The sequence below is a fragment of the Pelodiscus sinensis genome, chromosome 7, assembly GCF_049634645.1.
Source record: "Pelodiscus sinensis isolate JC-2024 chromosome 7, ASM4963464v1, whole genome shotgun sequence".
Taxonomy (NCBI): Eukaryota; Metazoa; Chordata; order Testudines; family Trionychidae; genus Pelodiscus; species Pelodiscus sinensis.
In genome coordinates this window covers 75389779-75405516 of record NC_134717.1, presented here as the reverse complement: position 1 = coordinate 75405516, position 15738 = coordinate 75389779, and the positions used below count along the sequence as shown (strand labels likewise).

The 15738-nt window shown below is 43.3% G+C and overlaps 1 protein-coding gene across 2 annotated transcripts in view; it reads right to left on the bottom strand.

Moving 5' to 3' along the window:
• Nucleotides 1–8142: 8142 nt before the first annotated feature.
• Nucleotides 8143–15738, bottom strand: part of ADAM23 (ADAM metallopeptidase domain 23) — a 184872-nt gene continuing 177276 nt past the window's right edge. For both annotated transcript variants that reach the window (XM_075934339.1, XM_075934341.1), the window contains one exon: nucleotides 8143–11252. In XM_075934339.1, the coding sequence (XP_075790454.1) occupies nucleotides 11204–11252 (49 nt within the window). In that variant the 3' untranslated portion in view covers nucleotides 8143–11203. The remainder of the gene's footprint in view (nucleotides 11253–15738) is intronic.

Sequence of the window (15738 nt, the reverse complement as noted above, 5' to 3'; positions counted from 1 at the left end):
ACTCGTATTCAACTTGTGGTCCACTATGACCCTTAGATCCCTTTCCGCCATGCTCCTTCCTAGACAGTCGCTTCCCATCTTGTATGTATGGAACTGATTGTTCCTTCCTAAGTGGAGCACTTTGCATTTCTCTTTATTAAACTTCATCCTGTTTACTTCTGACCATTTCTCTAACTTGCTAAGGTCATTTTGAATTATGTCCCTATCCTCCAAAGAAGTTGCAACCCCACCCAGTTTGGTATCATCTGCAAACTTAATAAGCGTACTCTCTATCCCAATATCTACATCATTGATGAAGATATTGAACAGTACGGGTCCCAAAACAGACCCTTGCGGAACTCCACTTGTTATCCCTTTCCAGCAGGATTTAGCACCGTTAACAACAACTCTCAGGCTCGTTATTCTCTCTGTACCACTGTCTTGGTACCACTTGATAGGACCCAGAAGGTGAATAGGTTACACTTGCATGGAAGCGGAACTTCAGCTGCTGTAAATCAGTATTGCTGCTTTTATGTCGGGGATATGCCAATTAAAACCAGGTCAGGATTTGGTCTACATATTGGTTCATCAGTGTGCTTCTAGCACAGTATTTGTGACAACTAGCTGAGGGTATGTCTACACTTCATTCCTCTCTTGAGAGAGGAACGCAAATGCAGATACCCAAAATTGCAAATGAAGCGGGGATTTAAATACCCCATGCTTCATTTGCATGATCACATTATGGCACTATTTTGAGAGAAAAAAATGGGCTTATTTCGAGATAAAACCCTTCCCTCGAAATAACCCTTACTGAAATGAGGAGCAAGGGTTATTTTGAGGGAAAGGTTTTATCTCAAAATAACCCCGTTTTTTTCCTTGAAATAGCACCATAACACAATTATGCAAATGAAGCACAGGATATTTAAATCCCCGCTTCATTTGCAATTTCGGGTGTCCGCGTTTGCATTCCTCTCTCGAGAGAGAGGAATGAAGTGTAGACATACCCTAATGGAAGGAGGGCCCCCTTCACATATTTGAAGTGAGAGCGAAATAATCTCTATATAAAATAGATGCAAAGCTGGAGTAGAGGAGCAAATCTGTCACTTTGAATAATTAACTGATTTGTCACCCTTCCCTTTAGACCGTGAGGGCACATCTATACCATGTAGGAGACTATTGCTGCTGCAGTCAGTCTTCCTAGATCTGCTAAATCAAACTCAGAGGCTTTGTCTAGACTGGCATGATTTTCCACAAATGCTTTTAATGGAAAAGTTTTTCCGTTAAAAGCATTTGCAGAAAAGAGCATCTAGATTGGCACAGACACTTTTCCGCAAAAGCACTTTTTGCAGAAAAGCGTCCGTGCCAATCTAGACGCGGTTTTGCACAAGAAAGCCTCGTTCGCTATTTTCGCCATCTGGGCTTTTTTGCGCAAAACAGTTTTCAGCTGTCTACACTGGTCCTCTTGCACAAACACATTTCCGGAAAAGGGCTTTTGCCCAAACGGGAACGTCAAAGCATTTGCGCAAGAAGCACCGATTTCAGACAGTAGAACGTCGGTGCTTTTGCGCAAAATCAAGCGGACAGTGTAGTCAGCTGGCAAGTTTTTGCGCAAAAGCACTTGCTTTTGTGGAAAAAACTTGCCTGTCTAGACGCAGCCAGAGGGTGCCCCCATTGGCACCAATACTCCTGCTCCTCAGGAGGGTAAGGAAAGCCATTGGGAGTGTTTGCTGCCATTGGCCTCCTGCTATGTGGATGGTACAGAAACGCGATGTAGGACGCGTCCACTCGAGCAGTGTCATTTATGTAGCTGTAGTTGCACGTCTTACTTGGATCTGACGACGGGGCGTAGACCAGGTCTCAGAGTCTTCGCCCTGTGTTGCTGTTCCTGAGACTTGCTCCGTGTTGACGTTGACTCTTTCAGATCTTGTGAATGGCAATAGCAGTTACAAATAATAGTCCACGCTCGACTAAGATTTCAGCCAAATGGGAGTGCTGCTCCAAGCAGCATGAACTATTATCGTACTTTCAAGCAGTCATTGGAAAGCTTCAGGAAATTAGGGTTTTTGAATCTTCCTGTGGTTAATGAGGAGGTCCTGAACTCAAGAGTCAGAGCCGCCTCATTCTAGAGAATGAAGACAAATAGTTCCCTTCATTAAGAAAGGCCTGTGTCACCCCTCCAAGAGGAGCAGGGTAGCCCAGCGCGCAGGGCTTTGCTCTGGGGGTTCTGTGCACAATAGCACCACAAAGATGAACAAGTTGCTTTGCTTCTTATGGATTTAGGGCAGATTTAATCCAGTTTAACCAGCTATGTGGGGGTTCTGCTTTGGCTGTGGGGCAGGGAAATCCCACTCCTGGGTCCAGTACCCAGCTCAGTCCTTCCTTGGGCAGTCTCACTCCTGTGCTATTAGCCCCTGGCAGGGTTCAAGCTCTGGTCTCTCAGCCACAAAGGCACTGGGGCCAGTGCCCCAGGGTCAGCCTGGGCTGCCAAGACAGCCCTTCCCAGCTGGGCTCTCAGGCTACCGGGAGAAGGGGGGCTTAAAACCCTTGTGTGGGGCTCCTCACCCCCACTGTTCTCTCGCTGGCAATGTTGCTGTTCCCTTTCTTAGTCTGCTCTGATCTTCTCTCACTCCATGAACTCTCCTGTAAGGGCTTCCTTTTAAAAGGCTCCATGGCAGCCTCAGGTGAGAGCAGCTGGCTCTGATTGATTTACAGCAGCCCTATCTCCTTTGCTCTTGATTGACCAGGGCTGACACTGCACAGCTCCTATACGCTCCCGCTCTGGCCCCAGGCTTTGGAGCATGTCTGGGGAGCTCCACTTTCCATAATGCCCAGCCAGCACCATACATAGCTTGTGTATGATAGAAAAAAACCTTTCTAGTGCAGGGCTGGGCAAAATGCAGCTCGGGGATGGATCTGGTCTGGCAAGCCATCAGATCTGGCCCACGGACCACCACCCTGCTGAGACCCTCAGGCATGCAGCTGCTGCAGTTGGAAACAACCAGCCAGTCGGAGCTGAGGGATTATCCTGGGGGATGGGAGCAGCGCAAGCCTCTTTGCCCTCTGGGACTTGAGAGCTGAGTGGAGGGAGCAGCCTGCAGTTTCAAGTGGTCTGGGGCTGCAGCAGGCAGAGAATCCAGCCTGCCTTGGGGGTGCTGCAGGGCTGCTGTTAGCACCTCCCAACCAAAGCCTGCTTCTGGTGCCCCTCCCCCTCCCACAGCCCAACTCCCTCCACCAGGTCACCATACAAACCCTCTGCCCCCCCCATTGCAGTTCCCTCTCTACCCCCTTCTACACCCCTCCCCCAGGCCAGAATCCACTCCTGCACCCAAACCCCCTCCCAGACCCCGCACCCCATCTCCCTGCACCAGGTCGCCATCCAAAACCTCTGCAGTCTGCACCCTTTTCCCCCTTCTCCCAGGTCACAATTTTTTCCCAGACTTCAAAATGGATTCCTTGAGGATCCCCTGCAGGATTTTTCTGGGGACTGAGGCGCGGCTGATTGTTCTATAGTTCCCCAGATTCTCTTTCTTCCCTTTTTGAAAGATGGGTACATTTGCTGGGACCTCCCCCGATTGCCACAAGTTTTCAGACTTAATGGCCAAGGATTTCACTGTTAAGCCAGGCCGGTCACCTAACACGTTTGCTTTTCTTACTGCACATCGGGATGGTTTGTTCCTGAGCCTTTAATAAGGCTTTTTAAAAATACAGCCAGCTCTCCTGGGTTCCTTTTCCCTTCTTGTTAGAATCCCAGGGCATCCTGCCCATGAGTTCCCGGAGGGTACGTCTACACACCAGAGTTATTTTGGAATAATTGATGTTATTCTGAAAGAACAAAGAGCCTTTATTTTGACAAAATGTCAAAATACACTCAAATACACTACAAGCTTTTATTATGACATAATGTCGAGCTTGAGGACTTCTTACTGTGACGCATGGTAACCCTCATGTTACAAGGAATAAGGGAAGTCAAAGGAGGAGTGTTATTCCTTCGACCTCCTGCTGCGTAGACAGTGCCAAAAGCCACATTAAGCTATTTTGACAAGCTACACAATTGATGTAGCTAGTTGCGTAGCTTATTCCAACTTTAATCCTGCTGTGTAGACGTAACCGGAGGGAGCCAAAGTCTGCGTTTCTGACATCCAGGGCGTGTATTTTGCTGCTCTCCTTCCTTTGGTTGGGATCCTGAAATCTACCATCTCATGATCACTGCTGCCTAGGTTGCCACCCACACCTACTTCTGCTACTAGCTCCTCCCTGTTTGTGAGCAGCAGGTCAAGCTGCGCATGGCCCCTGGTTGGTTCCATCAGGACTTGTACTAGGAAGTTATTCCCAACATTCTCCAAAAACTTCCTGGATTGTCTGTGTCCTGCTGTATTGGTCTCCCGACAGGTGTCAGAGTGATAAACGCCCCCCATGAGAATCAGGGCCTGTGATCTGGAAGCTTCTCTCAGTTGTCTGAAGAAAGCCTCATCTACCTCATCCACCTGATCTGGAGGTCTGCAGCAGACATTGAGAACATCATCCACAGAACCATAGAGCTGGAAGAGCCCTCAGAAGGCCAAGTCCAGCCCCCTGCTCTAGGCAGGACCAATCCCAACTAAATCAACCTGGCCAGGGCTTTGTCAAGCCGAGACTTAAACTCCTCTAGGGATGGAGACTCCACCCCCGCCCTAGGGAACCCATCCCAGTGCTTCCCCACCCTCCTAGGGAAATAGTTTTTTTTCACTAACCCCCCTACTTTTCTATGGTCATAGCTGTCCCGATCCCCATCTGGCCTGTTGCTGCCCCCTATGATCATTCTACAGCGGTGTTTCTCAAGTGGTCCCTGAAACCACTCTGCGAAACCTGCTAATTGGCTGCTTTGGAGTGTTCATCTATTGGTTCGGCAGCCATGGAGCCTTGTGACTCCCACTGGCTCCAGCCCAGCCCACTCCGCGTCCTGTGGCTCCCCTGGGCTGCAAATGGCAAACTGGAGCCAATGGGAGCGGTGAGGCTCTGTGGCTGCAGCGCTGGTAAATGAACACACCAGAGATGCTTGGTAGCAGGCTCCTCTGAGTGGTTTCATGGACCACTTTGAGAAACATTGTTCTCTAGTGTAACTGTACCTGCTAGCAACCTCCTCCCTTTCTGTATTATTAAAAACAATCCCATTCCAGGCACATCCCACTGTCCTGGCACAACCAAAACCTTCCCTTGCTTTAAGTCAGGCCTGGGCGAAATACGACCCGCAGGACGAATGCAGCCTGGCAAGCCACCAGATCCAGCCTGCAGACATAGCGGGGAGCCCCACCCACATGTGGCTTGAAAAAGCAGTTGCCAGGCCATTTCTCTTTCAAAACTATGAGCTGGAGGGAGGAGGAAGGGAGAAGCTTCAGGCACTGCCTCTTGCCCCCAGCACAATCTCATTTGCTGGTTTCTGGCCAGAAACCAGCCAATGGGAGCTGCCTGTTTGAATAACAGGCAGCCACAAAGCACCACCAGGCTGTGCGGGGGTAGGGAAGGCAGGCTGCCTGAGAAACATGCTGGACTGTTTGCCAGGAGTCACCCAGGTAAATCTCCTGGCCAGAGCCTGTCTCTGGCACTCCAGCCCCTCCCTTCCCCAACCCTCTGCCCCCCACTCCTTCCTCCTACTTTACATACCCAAACTCTCTGCCCCCTCCTGCACTCATATCCCCTCCCAGATCCAGCATCCCCTCCTGCCCCAGGTCACAACTCAAACTCCTGAACCCCCTCTTATACCTCAATCCCCTGCCCTAGGTCAAATCCCAGACCCCTGGCATCCTAGTCCAGTGCCCCAGGTCACAACTGCCTCCTTCACCCAAACTCCTTTCCAGACACTACACTCCTGCCTACACTCCAATCCCTTATCTCAAGCTTCTTTCTGAAGCCAGCCTCTGTCCCAGACCCCACACCTCCTCCATTAATATAATGGAAGTGTGTGGACCTTGACCACTTACCAAATTCTTGGAGTGGCTTCCCATCAAAAATTACTGCCCACCTCTGCTGCAAGTGATGAAAGAGGACACTGTATACCAAATATGACAGTCCTAGCTCTTACCATTTAGGAGGAGTTCTTGAACTAATGGATGGACAGACTCGCTTGCTCACAAACTCACTCAAATATATAGTAGATTTTACAGTGCACACATGTAGTCCATACAGTAACGCTGAGGGCAGTACCTGCTGGTATCTGGAACTTCTCCTTCTGTGAGGAAAGCACCTCTTCTGTTCCCTATCTGCAGCTAAGGCTGTCTCAAGGCTACTTACTCTCTGTTCTGGCATCTCAGTGGGGGTATAATTGCATCCCCTTTTTGGCAGAATGTATTTTGTGAGAAAACACAAATTCTGTGCAGCAAGGAATTCTGCACGTGCAGTGGTGCAGAATTCTTTTATGTTCTTCCTACATGTGGAATACCATTCACTTTCAATGGGACTTAAGCTTTGTTATTGCTTCTCGCAGCTTTAGAAATTTTATTCATATGTTGTTCACATGAAAAATTTGATTAATGTAATTTGTGAGTGTGACGGGGCAGCCCCTCCCTGCCCCCTGAGCCACGCCGAACAGGCGCTGCTTGGCGTTCGGGGTGGGGGGTGGTCGGCACGGGATTGCGCGGCTTGCACGCAAGCCGTGCCAAGGTTTAAAGCGCCGGCAGCCGCGCTGGCAGCCGCACCGGCGCGTGGCCACGGCGCGACAGGAGAGGAGGGGATAGGGCGGGAGGAGTTCCCCCGCCTTGACAGGCCCTGACGGCCGCCAATCGGTGGCAAAGGCGGACGGACACTTCCCCGCCCCGACCTGGGATGTCAGGGGGGACGGCTACGGCGGGACGTTTAAAAGCGCCGCCGCCATGACCAAAGGGAGACGAGAGGGCAGAGGGGCTGAGCACGGAGCCGTGGGAGGGGGAGATCGGGGCGGCAGCCCCAATCACGGACCAGGAGCACGCAACCCCACCTAGGCGAGGGTCGCGGTCGGACCGGCAGCCTGTCGGCCAGGCATAATGTAAACACCCCGAGCGGGGAACACCGGGGGTGGGGAAAGGAAGCTGCCCAGGGCAGAGCCCATTAGGGCTGGTGGGCTGACGAGTTACGGCAGGAGCCCCGTCAGCCGGACCGGAGCGAGGTAGTTCCGTGTCCTTAGGGCCCTGGGCTGGGGCCCGTGAGTGAGGGCGGGCCCGGGCCCCCCTTTCCCCCACCCCGCGGTTGGGGGGGACTACAACCACGCCAAAGAAAAAAGGTGAATCACCTAAAAGTCCGGCGGAGAACCGGAGGTACCGGCCAGAGACCAGGGTACAGCGGGGTACACCTGGGCACGCCGGGGTACAGTGAGGTATTAAGACAAAACCATACTTTTCTCCCATGAAAGACTGAAAAAAATTACTAAGGACATTCAGCTTCTTACACTACTATCAGTGAGAGGTTCACGACTATCACTCAGCTATAAGCATGCAACTCCACTGAATAAACTGGGGTTGCACTTGTACAAATGATGACAGGAATTAATTCAAAATCATTAATTTATTATGTTGGCATTTATGGTACTTACATAAGATTTAAATCCTTGAAAGCAAAAGTACTGTAAATTTTCATATGCAATAGACCAATATTTTATCATTTAACGCAGAAGCACTGTAGCTCCCACTAACTTAAATGGGAGTTCTACAGGGTTTTAGCTCTTTTTGATCATAAAATAGACCATCATTAGAACTGGCATCTCTACTGAACCAACTCACCCATTTTTTTCTTCTGATGGAGAAGTCTGTAAATTTTAAAACAAAACATCTCACCTGAATGTTATAATTAAACAATCTTTCAGTATGTGAAGTTAGATGAATCTATAATCAGACATTCTTATTGAGGCTTCTGATTGTTCCAGCAAGCTTGGTGACATTCTGAACACAAGAATTTAATACAATAAGCATACATAATTAAAAAATGATCAAAACAAAGTTACAATATTCCATGTTTATGATATTTTAATTCTCATTTTACTAAGAGTTGCAGAACAATGACTATTAAATTTCCATTCATGAGCAGCCAACAAGTTATGAATGAGCATTAACTCCAAACAAAAACTGGTTCATAACATCATATTGTGCACTTAAAAATATTTACAAATCATTAAAAAAAAGATTAATAGTGGAAGCAACAATGAATACAAAACATGGCTGATAGGCTTTCAAACAAAAATAAATTCAAGTATTATTTTGTAAAGTTCCCCAGACATTTGTCTTTACATTTTGTTTGTGCAATGCTCATCTTTGCATAGTAATGAAAACTTTATAAAACTCTAGTTCTATGTAATTTGTTTCTTTTAACATGCACCTACATTACATTTAATTTGCCTCATAGACCTCTCTTACAAAAGGATTAGGTCAATTCAGTGGGATCATGCAGCATAGCAGTAAGAGCTGTATAGTTACCATATATTTTCTTGTCAAGATGAATCATATAATGGAACAAAAATATAGGGGGTGAAATGGGAACTTGTCATTGCTTAATGTTTACTCTATTAATATTAAAATGTGACATATGTTATAATAAATGAACATACTCTACTAATTGTGGCAAACAAAGGGCTTAGAAAAATCAACTCTATCTAGCTCAATGGATAAGACTACATAATCCTAGTACTGCAGAAAAAATGTAGTAGAATATTTTGTGAATGATGTGATGTCTTTTACATCCTGCGCATACAGAGCATAATGCTTGTGTATTTTACGCATACACGCACACAGCTAAACAGTGGAGTCTAACCAATACAGAAATCGTATTTCCCATGAAACTGCTAGTGTAACAAAAAGTTACACCAACACTTACCATATGTACATAATATTTGGGGACCACTGTGGTCTGATTAAAAACATCACATCGCACATTTACAATGTTATTTGTGAAATGCTTATCATCAAAGTTTTATTTTACAGGTAGTTACATTAGACACCTCATTGATTTTTGTAACCACAATGGCATTTCTACTGTGGTTACACTGATCCTGGAGAAACAATGTGTGCAGCTTAGTACCTGTCAGAGTAATTATACCTTCCATACACAATAGCAAAGTGGAACTAAACATAGTGCCAGTGGACAATATCACAACGCAAGTACTTTGAGTTCCCCTCAAAAATTACAAGTGTTCACTGTCATCAAACATTAATACAACCAAAACTCGTGTTCTGAAGTCAGCTACTGTTAAAATAACGCTGCAAATAGCCCTGTTATCACAATATGGTGTAGAACTATACCAACATAGACTGCCTCAGCATAGCACCTCTTACTCATAATGCAATAACAGTGGTAGGTTTAACAAAACCACATGTTAACTAAAACATCATTTGACAAATAACTATTGTGTCTGCAAAACAGCATAGAGTAATTTTCAACAGAAAGACTTCTTTGAGAATATCCAATGTGAAAGAGTTTGAAATACATTTGGAGACCAAAACATTTTATAGAAAAAAATAAAGCACAAAAAAATTGTTGTAATTGCAGCACTAAGTAAATTTTTAACACTAAATCTAGAAACTAGTTTAACATTTGAACAAGGAAAATGGAAGTCAGGAAAATGAAATTTGACCTAAAAAGGGTTCAAATTATAGGACTAACTCCCTTTCATTTGGTAATTCTATTGAAACCTATCAAGTTACCAGTGTAAAACCAGAGTAAGCAGAAGTGCGAGCGGCTCTAAACCTTATCTATGCCCAGTTCACCAAGGCCCATGTCCAATGCTCATTAAAGTTAATGGGAGCCCTTCCACTGGGCTGTACTATCTCATGTATGAACATATAAATAATAAAACTAATGTACCCAATCCTTGGAAGTGAAATCTGAACAAACCCTAGGAGTGACAATAACCATCTATAGCAGAAATAGTAGCTCTCCAGATTGTACTTTGAAAGATGATAGGTACTAAAGAGGGAAACTCAGAGTGACTTGGATGTTTGGATCATCTTTGCAGGCCTACAGGAAGGGAGAGAGGAGTATGGGCGGGAAAATAGAGACTACAGGGAAAGCCTGTTTTAAGCTTTCAGCATTTTGTGAATATTTTAAGGCTTATTTAAGCTTGTTTTCCTTTTCACTTGAGAAAGCTAGACAGAGGAAAATAGTTGTTAAAATTAAAAAGATATGAGCTTGGCACTTTTGTGATTAATTTGAGATGGTGTCAATTTTCTTACATTTTATATATATATAGAAAATCTGCATGACAGCCAAAAAAGTAATTCAAAAGAGACTTATTAAATACATATGCATTTACACATTTTAATAAGGTTTGTTTTTTGGTTTCAAGCATACAAATTTGAGATCACACCTGTTTGGTGCCAGAACTCCCTGGAACTGCATGCTACATCTGCCTTTTTTGAGCAAGCCCAGAACACCCGCTATACAACATGCTAGAAAGATTAAAAGGGGAGCAAAATTAAACCACCAAAAATAGATTTACATAGAGAATAGAATGTTTCTAAGGAAATCCTTCAATAAAGATCTGTGAAAATGATATGTCAATTTCTTATTCCCTATTTACATTTTTTCTTTCTATAGAACTACTATACATTATCACAGCTCAAAAACAATAGCTCCCATACCCAAAGGAATTTTAGTCCAGGGGATAAAAACACAGGGAACTATGGCATCCAGAGAGAATGAATGCACTGCACTGGTGGAAGATTTCATAAAAAGAGACTGATATCACCACCTTTGTACTCTGTTGTTTTCTTCTTTGTATATATTTGGGTGCAGATCTTGCGTAGGTTGGCTTGCTAGCTAGTATGTTGTACATATGCCATGCAGTTTACCCTTTCTGAAATTAGCTGCTCATGCCACTGGAGTTTGTAATTTAATATGAAAAAAAAAAACCCAACCCAAAACCAGTCACGCGAACTCAAGTTTGAGTGCCAGCAGGCTGGGGAAAAAAATCTTCTATTTTACTATTTTGGAACAGTTTTCTTATTGCACTTGCTTGGTTTGCCCCATTCTTTCTTTCTTTGAAAAAACAAAATAATAAATAGTTGTCCATCACTGTTGTCGCCTTTTTTTTTTTAAAAAAGAAAGGTGTAAGGGAGTATTTGAACTTATCTCCAAAAAAGACAGTGTTCCTTCATTCCATCCATAGCAACCTGACTTTAGTTCTAATGTTCTTTTTTTTTTTTTACTGAGTTCCTGCACAGTGACAGCAAAGACTTCACACTCAGAATCCAGTAGTGCAAGAAGAAGCTTTTCCAATTAAGTTCCTTCAGATAGGACCTTGCTGATTTGGATCATACCTTCTCTTTTTGACATTTCTTCCAGTGTGCGTCAAAAGGAAATGAAATGAGGGGGAAAAACATAAAACATTAGTTAGGCATAATGGAAGAGAAATATTGTTAACACCATAGTAAAGCAATAAGCTCACTTTGAGGTAGTCTCACAAACTAACTTTACAGTGAAGCAACTGTAATGATTTGACCTTGAGGGAGTTTGGACACACGGTATTACAGTATCAATTCCTGCTGTCTTTATGAAGTTTAAAACTGATGAGTAAAATCGATTCAGTATATACAGATAACTTTTATTTTTGCAGTACTACAAGTGGCAGTCAATCCTGTTTAGAGGGGAAGTTTTTCAGACTGTACAGACATGTCATACAGTAAGCCAGGACAACATTTGTATATCATTTGAAACCATCCGAACCAGTGACATTTCACATACAATATTGCCTTTCTTCATTTTAAGAGTACTTGGTTGTTTATAATCTCCAATATAATAGATCCACTACAAATGAGGTGACCATGCCCTCTCAGGTATCCATCTTTGAGTGGCTACACTGAATTCACATAACTTTACAGTAGACCAAGCTATGTTAGTGCCTCTGTGAGCCTTTACTTTACTATGGACAAAGTGCTTTGAATCTCCAGTAACATACAAAATATAGCAGATACTGAGACATTGCAGTCGAAGGAGAATGGACAGAGGCTTTTATTTATTCAATTACGATTTAGCTTTGATACTAATGTCCAGTCTCCTACGACACTGATACCCTATATCAATAAAGAGCAAGACATTACAAGGCAACAACACAAATTGGGTGCAACCTCCCCAAAATCTGGCTTTATGTGGGGCATCAAGCAAGGGGCTCATGCATTTAGTCTTAACATTGGGCATGTGCACCGCTACCGCCACCAAATTTTCATGCAAAAGTTGTAGAACAGGAATTAAATGTTATATACACAAAGCCCAAAATTTCCTTGTTGACTGTGCTCTTCCCATGACCACCATTTCTGTAGTGCTTAAGATGAAACCAAGCCTTTCCTAAGTTGCACAAGTAACTTAGGAATCACTGCAAAAAGAAAAATTATCCAGCATAGGTCTTTAAGAGAACCTGGCAGCCTTTGCTCATGTGCCAGTGACTGCTAAACTATTTGTAACAAAGGCATGCATCGTAAGAATTACAGGCTTTTAAAATTTCATTGTTTTACTTTTTATAGAAAAGTGCTGTACTAACTCTCATCATGACTCAAACTGACCGCTGGGTTGATAATCTGTTCAGCATTCGTACCCTAATGAGTAGCTCTGGTATTAACGGATATACTTTCTAGTCAGATGTAGACTTGTATAGTAGGAAGTCTGAATAATATTGGCTATTTAAATCTGAATCAAAACTTGTCTGCACTTTACTAGTTTCTCTATTTTTTTATGGTGTGTGAAAACGAGTGCTTTAAATGACTGTATTTTTATTATGTTGCACACAGAAATTCAAATTTCAATAACCAGCAGTTATTTACCTTTACAACAAATCTGAAAAAAAATCAGATCACTAATACATGCGAAAAATCCAACTGATTTAACCCAGACCATTGAGCTCCAAATGTAAAGAAGTATTCTGAAAAATGTCTGCATTCCTGTTATTTTTAAGGGAACAAATCACTATTCTATTATCAGTCATGTTGCTTGAAGTTTTTCTATTGAGTGAGCTCTGCTGTGACTTTCAGTACAAATTTACAGCGGGCAAACGTATTGTTAGCTTCCCAGGATAACTCTCCAGGTCTTTCCAATTGACCATCTGCTAGAGTAATTCTTCTGGGGAGAACAATCCTGCTCAATACTGTCTTTGAACAGTGATGGACATACTTTGAAACAACTGCCAAACTCTTGTGGAAGCATAACATAGCTCACATCACAGAAAATGTCTTCTAGGGTCTATTTCAAAGCCACAAATTGCATTTCAATCATGTCCTACAGTTCAGTAAATGAAAATACATTCTTCCAAGGGTTAAAAAAAATAGCTAATGCCTTTCTTCTTTTTCAATGTTTCCTTAATACGTTACATCAAAATGTATGTTTCCTCTGGTCAATCATTAATAACAACCGTTTTCTCCACAATATCAGAGTCGGACAAAGCCATTGTCCTGAAAATGAAGGATGTAGAGCTCTAAATGTGACATTCAAAATGAGTACACAAAACTGGGGTTTTTTAATACACTATGCTTGATGTTGGTTTTGCTTCTTAATGTTTCGGTAAGAAATAAGACCTTGCACTTACGTAACACTTATCTGAGTATCTCCTAGTGCTTAATTAAGGTGGATAGATTCCCCAAAAGAATCATGCTCCTCCCACATATTAATCAGCAGAACAGGCCTTATGTGCAATCAGGCTGGAGAGGCACATGCCACATTCTGTTAAAGGGTTTTGCAGAAGCTGTGCTTTGTCCCAGGAAGACCTAGGCGCTTCCACTGTGGCAGTGCAGCTTTGCACTATCCCCTACTGCAGGCTGTGGCTTCAGACCATGTTTCAGTCTTAATATTTGAAATATAGAGATCCACAAAGCCCAGTTCATGTAATGGACTAAAGACACCATTAAAATCCAATTACATCTAAGACTATTGTGCTATATTTTTATAACTTCAAAAAAGTAAAGCAGAGCTTCTGACTATAAAATTAACTACTAGCAGGAAAGATGTATATCAAAATTCAAACCATTTTTGTAGCTGAGTTATAAAGCACTTAAAATAGAGACTTCAAGTGGAAATGTTGAAGGATCATTTCTTTTGTTAAATGATCAGTTCCCCTGAACTAAACAGACTCAGTCACATTCTTCTCCAAAATGAATGCATATGGATGTCACTGAAGAGAACATAAATGGGCACATCCGAGTGCAGAACTTGGCCTATCACATGAAGGTAAATATCCTGGCTCCTACTGATGGAAGTCGATGGAAGACAGGCCTACCTGGGATGTGGCCTTTCCGTTCTGGCTGGCTCACCTGTTTCTGGAAATAGCTATTCTGAGATACTGAACAGCAAGCACCTCTCTCCCCAATAGAAGTATCTCTACACAGCATTTTGGAGTGAGACTCTGAGCATCCCCTCTCCTACACTTCAGAGTCTGAACACCAGTGACCACTTTAAAATGCTGCATAGAAATACCCTAAAAGGAATTTTGCCGGGTTTCACTGCTGCTTAAGAGACAGATACCCTCCACTAGCAACGGCTGTTCTTTTGGACTCTCTCTTGGCCCCTTCTGCTCATTCTTCTTCAGCAGCAAAATGCAGAAGCACTAAGATCACTTCCTTTTCACACTAAAAGAGGCTGCTGTTTAGGGCTCCATATCCTACTCCGGTACATACAAGCAGTGGCTCGTCTTCGAGGCTCCATTCACAAGCTCATTAGCCGGAGAAGGAATAGCCTAGGTTCTTTCACTAGCACAATAAAAATACCATTGCAAGGAAGAGATGAGCCCACACAATAAGGGTCATGCAACAGGTCACACAACTTCTGCAGTGCCTTTTGCTTTGGGGGAGGAGGGTTGCACCCTTTTAGCTACAGAACTCTAACACAGCATTAACTTTTTCTTTTATATTAAAAATTCACAGTAATAAAATCCAGCCTCCATTACCTTTGAATCCAAGAAAATACAATTATTACTTTTGTTAACCATAAAATACTCATAGCATAATTATAACAAGCCAGAGTGCAAAGTAATAATCACCTACGTTCCATCTGGGATAGTTGCTTTGAACCTTTTGATGGTATAGTTCATTCTTTGCACAAATAAAAATGCAAATTAAAAACACTGCTACCCCACAGTCTTTTATTACACTTTTGAGGTAACCTCTTTTTCTTCCCTTTGCTTAAGTGTTTTGAGAAGAACACAGCACTAATGCACAAATACACCGCTTATTTTAGTAGCAGTTAACTACTACTGCTGATATTACAGTATATTATATTCTTGTAAGCTGGTTCCTTTCTCCATGTTCACAAAAACAAAATCTTGAAGAAAAAATAATCAAGGGATACTCCAATGATAGTACAGTCCCTTCAAATCAGTAATGTTTCCGTAAAGTTTCCCCACATCAAATCTTGAAAAAGAAGTGAACGAATCCATAGTAACCAGGCTGTTGCTATGTAAAACTGCAAATTAAAACATCAAAGCTGGGGGAGGGACTTTCAGCCTCAAAACCATGATAGAGTCTAGGGCACCTGCTTAGCTAGCCTGGCGTCATCTGCCGGGATGAGGAATAGTAGTAGACATAGTATGTTGTTTGATTTTTGAGCAGGTAGATTCATGCTGTGCACATATTTTGCAAGGAAATGCAGAGTGGAGGGGAAAATAGTGGTTATTCACAAACCAGAGAGCAGTGTAGTTACTGTATACAGCATACAGGCATTTCAGAATCTGACTGCACAGGCTCTCTACTGTACTGCTGTGCAGCACAACAGAAACATAGCATTTTAAAAAAAACTTTCCTGTGTCTACAGAAACCAGCACAAGATTTGGCTCTGCCTTTATGC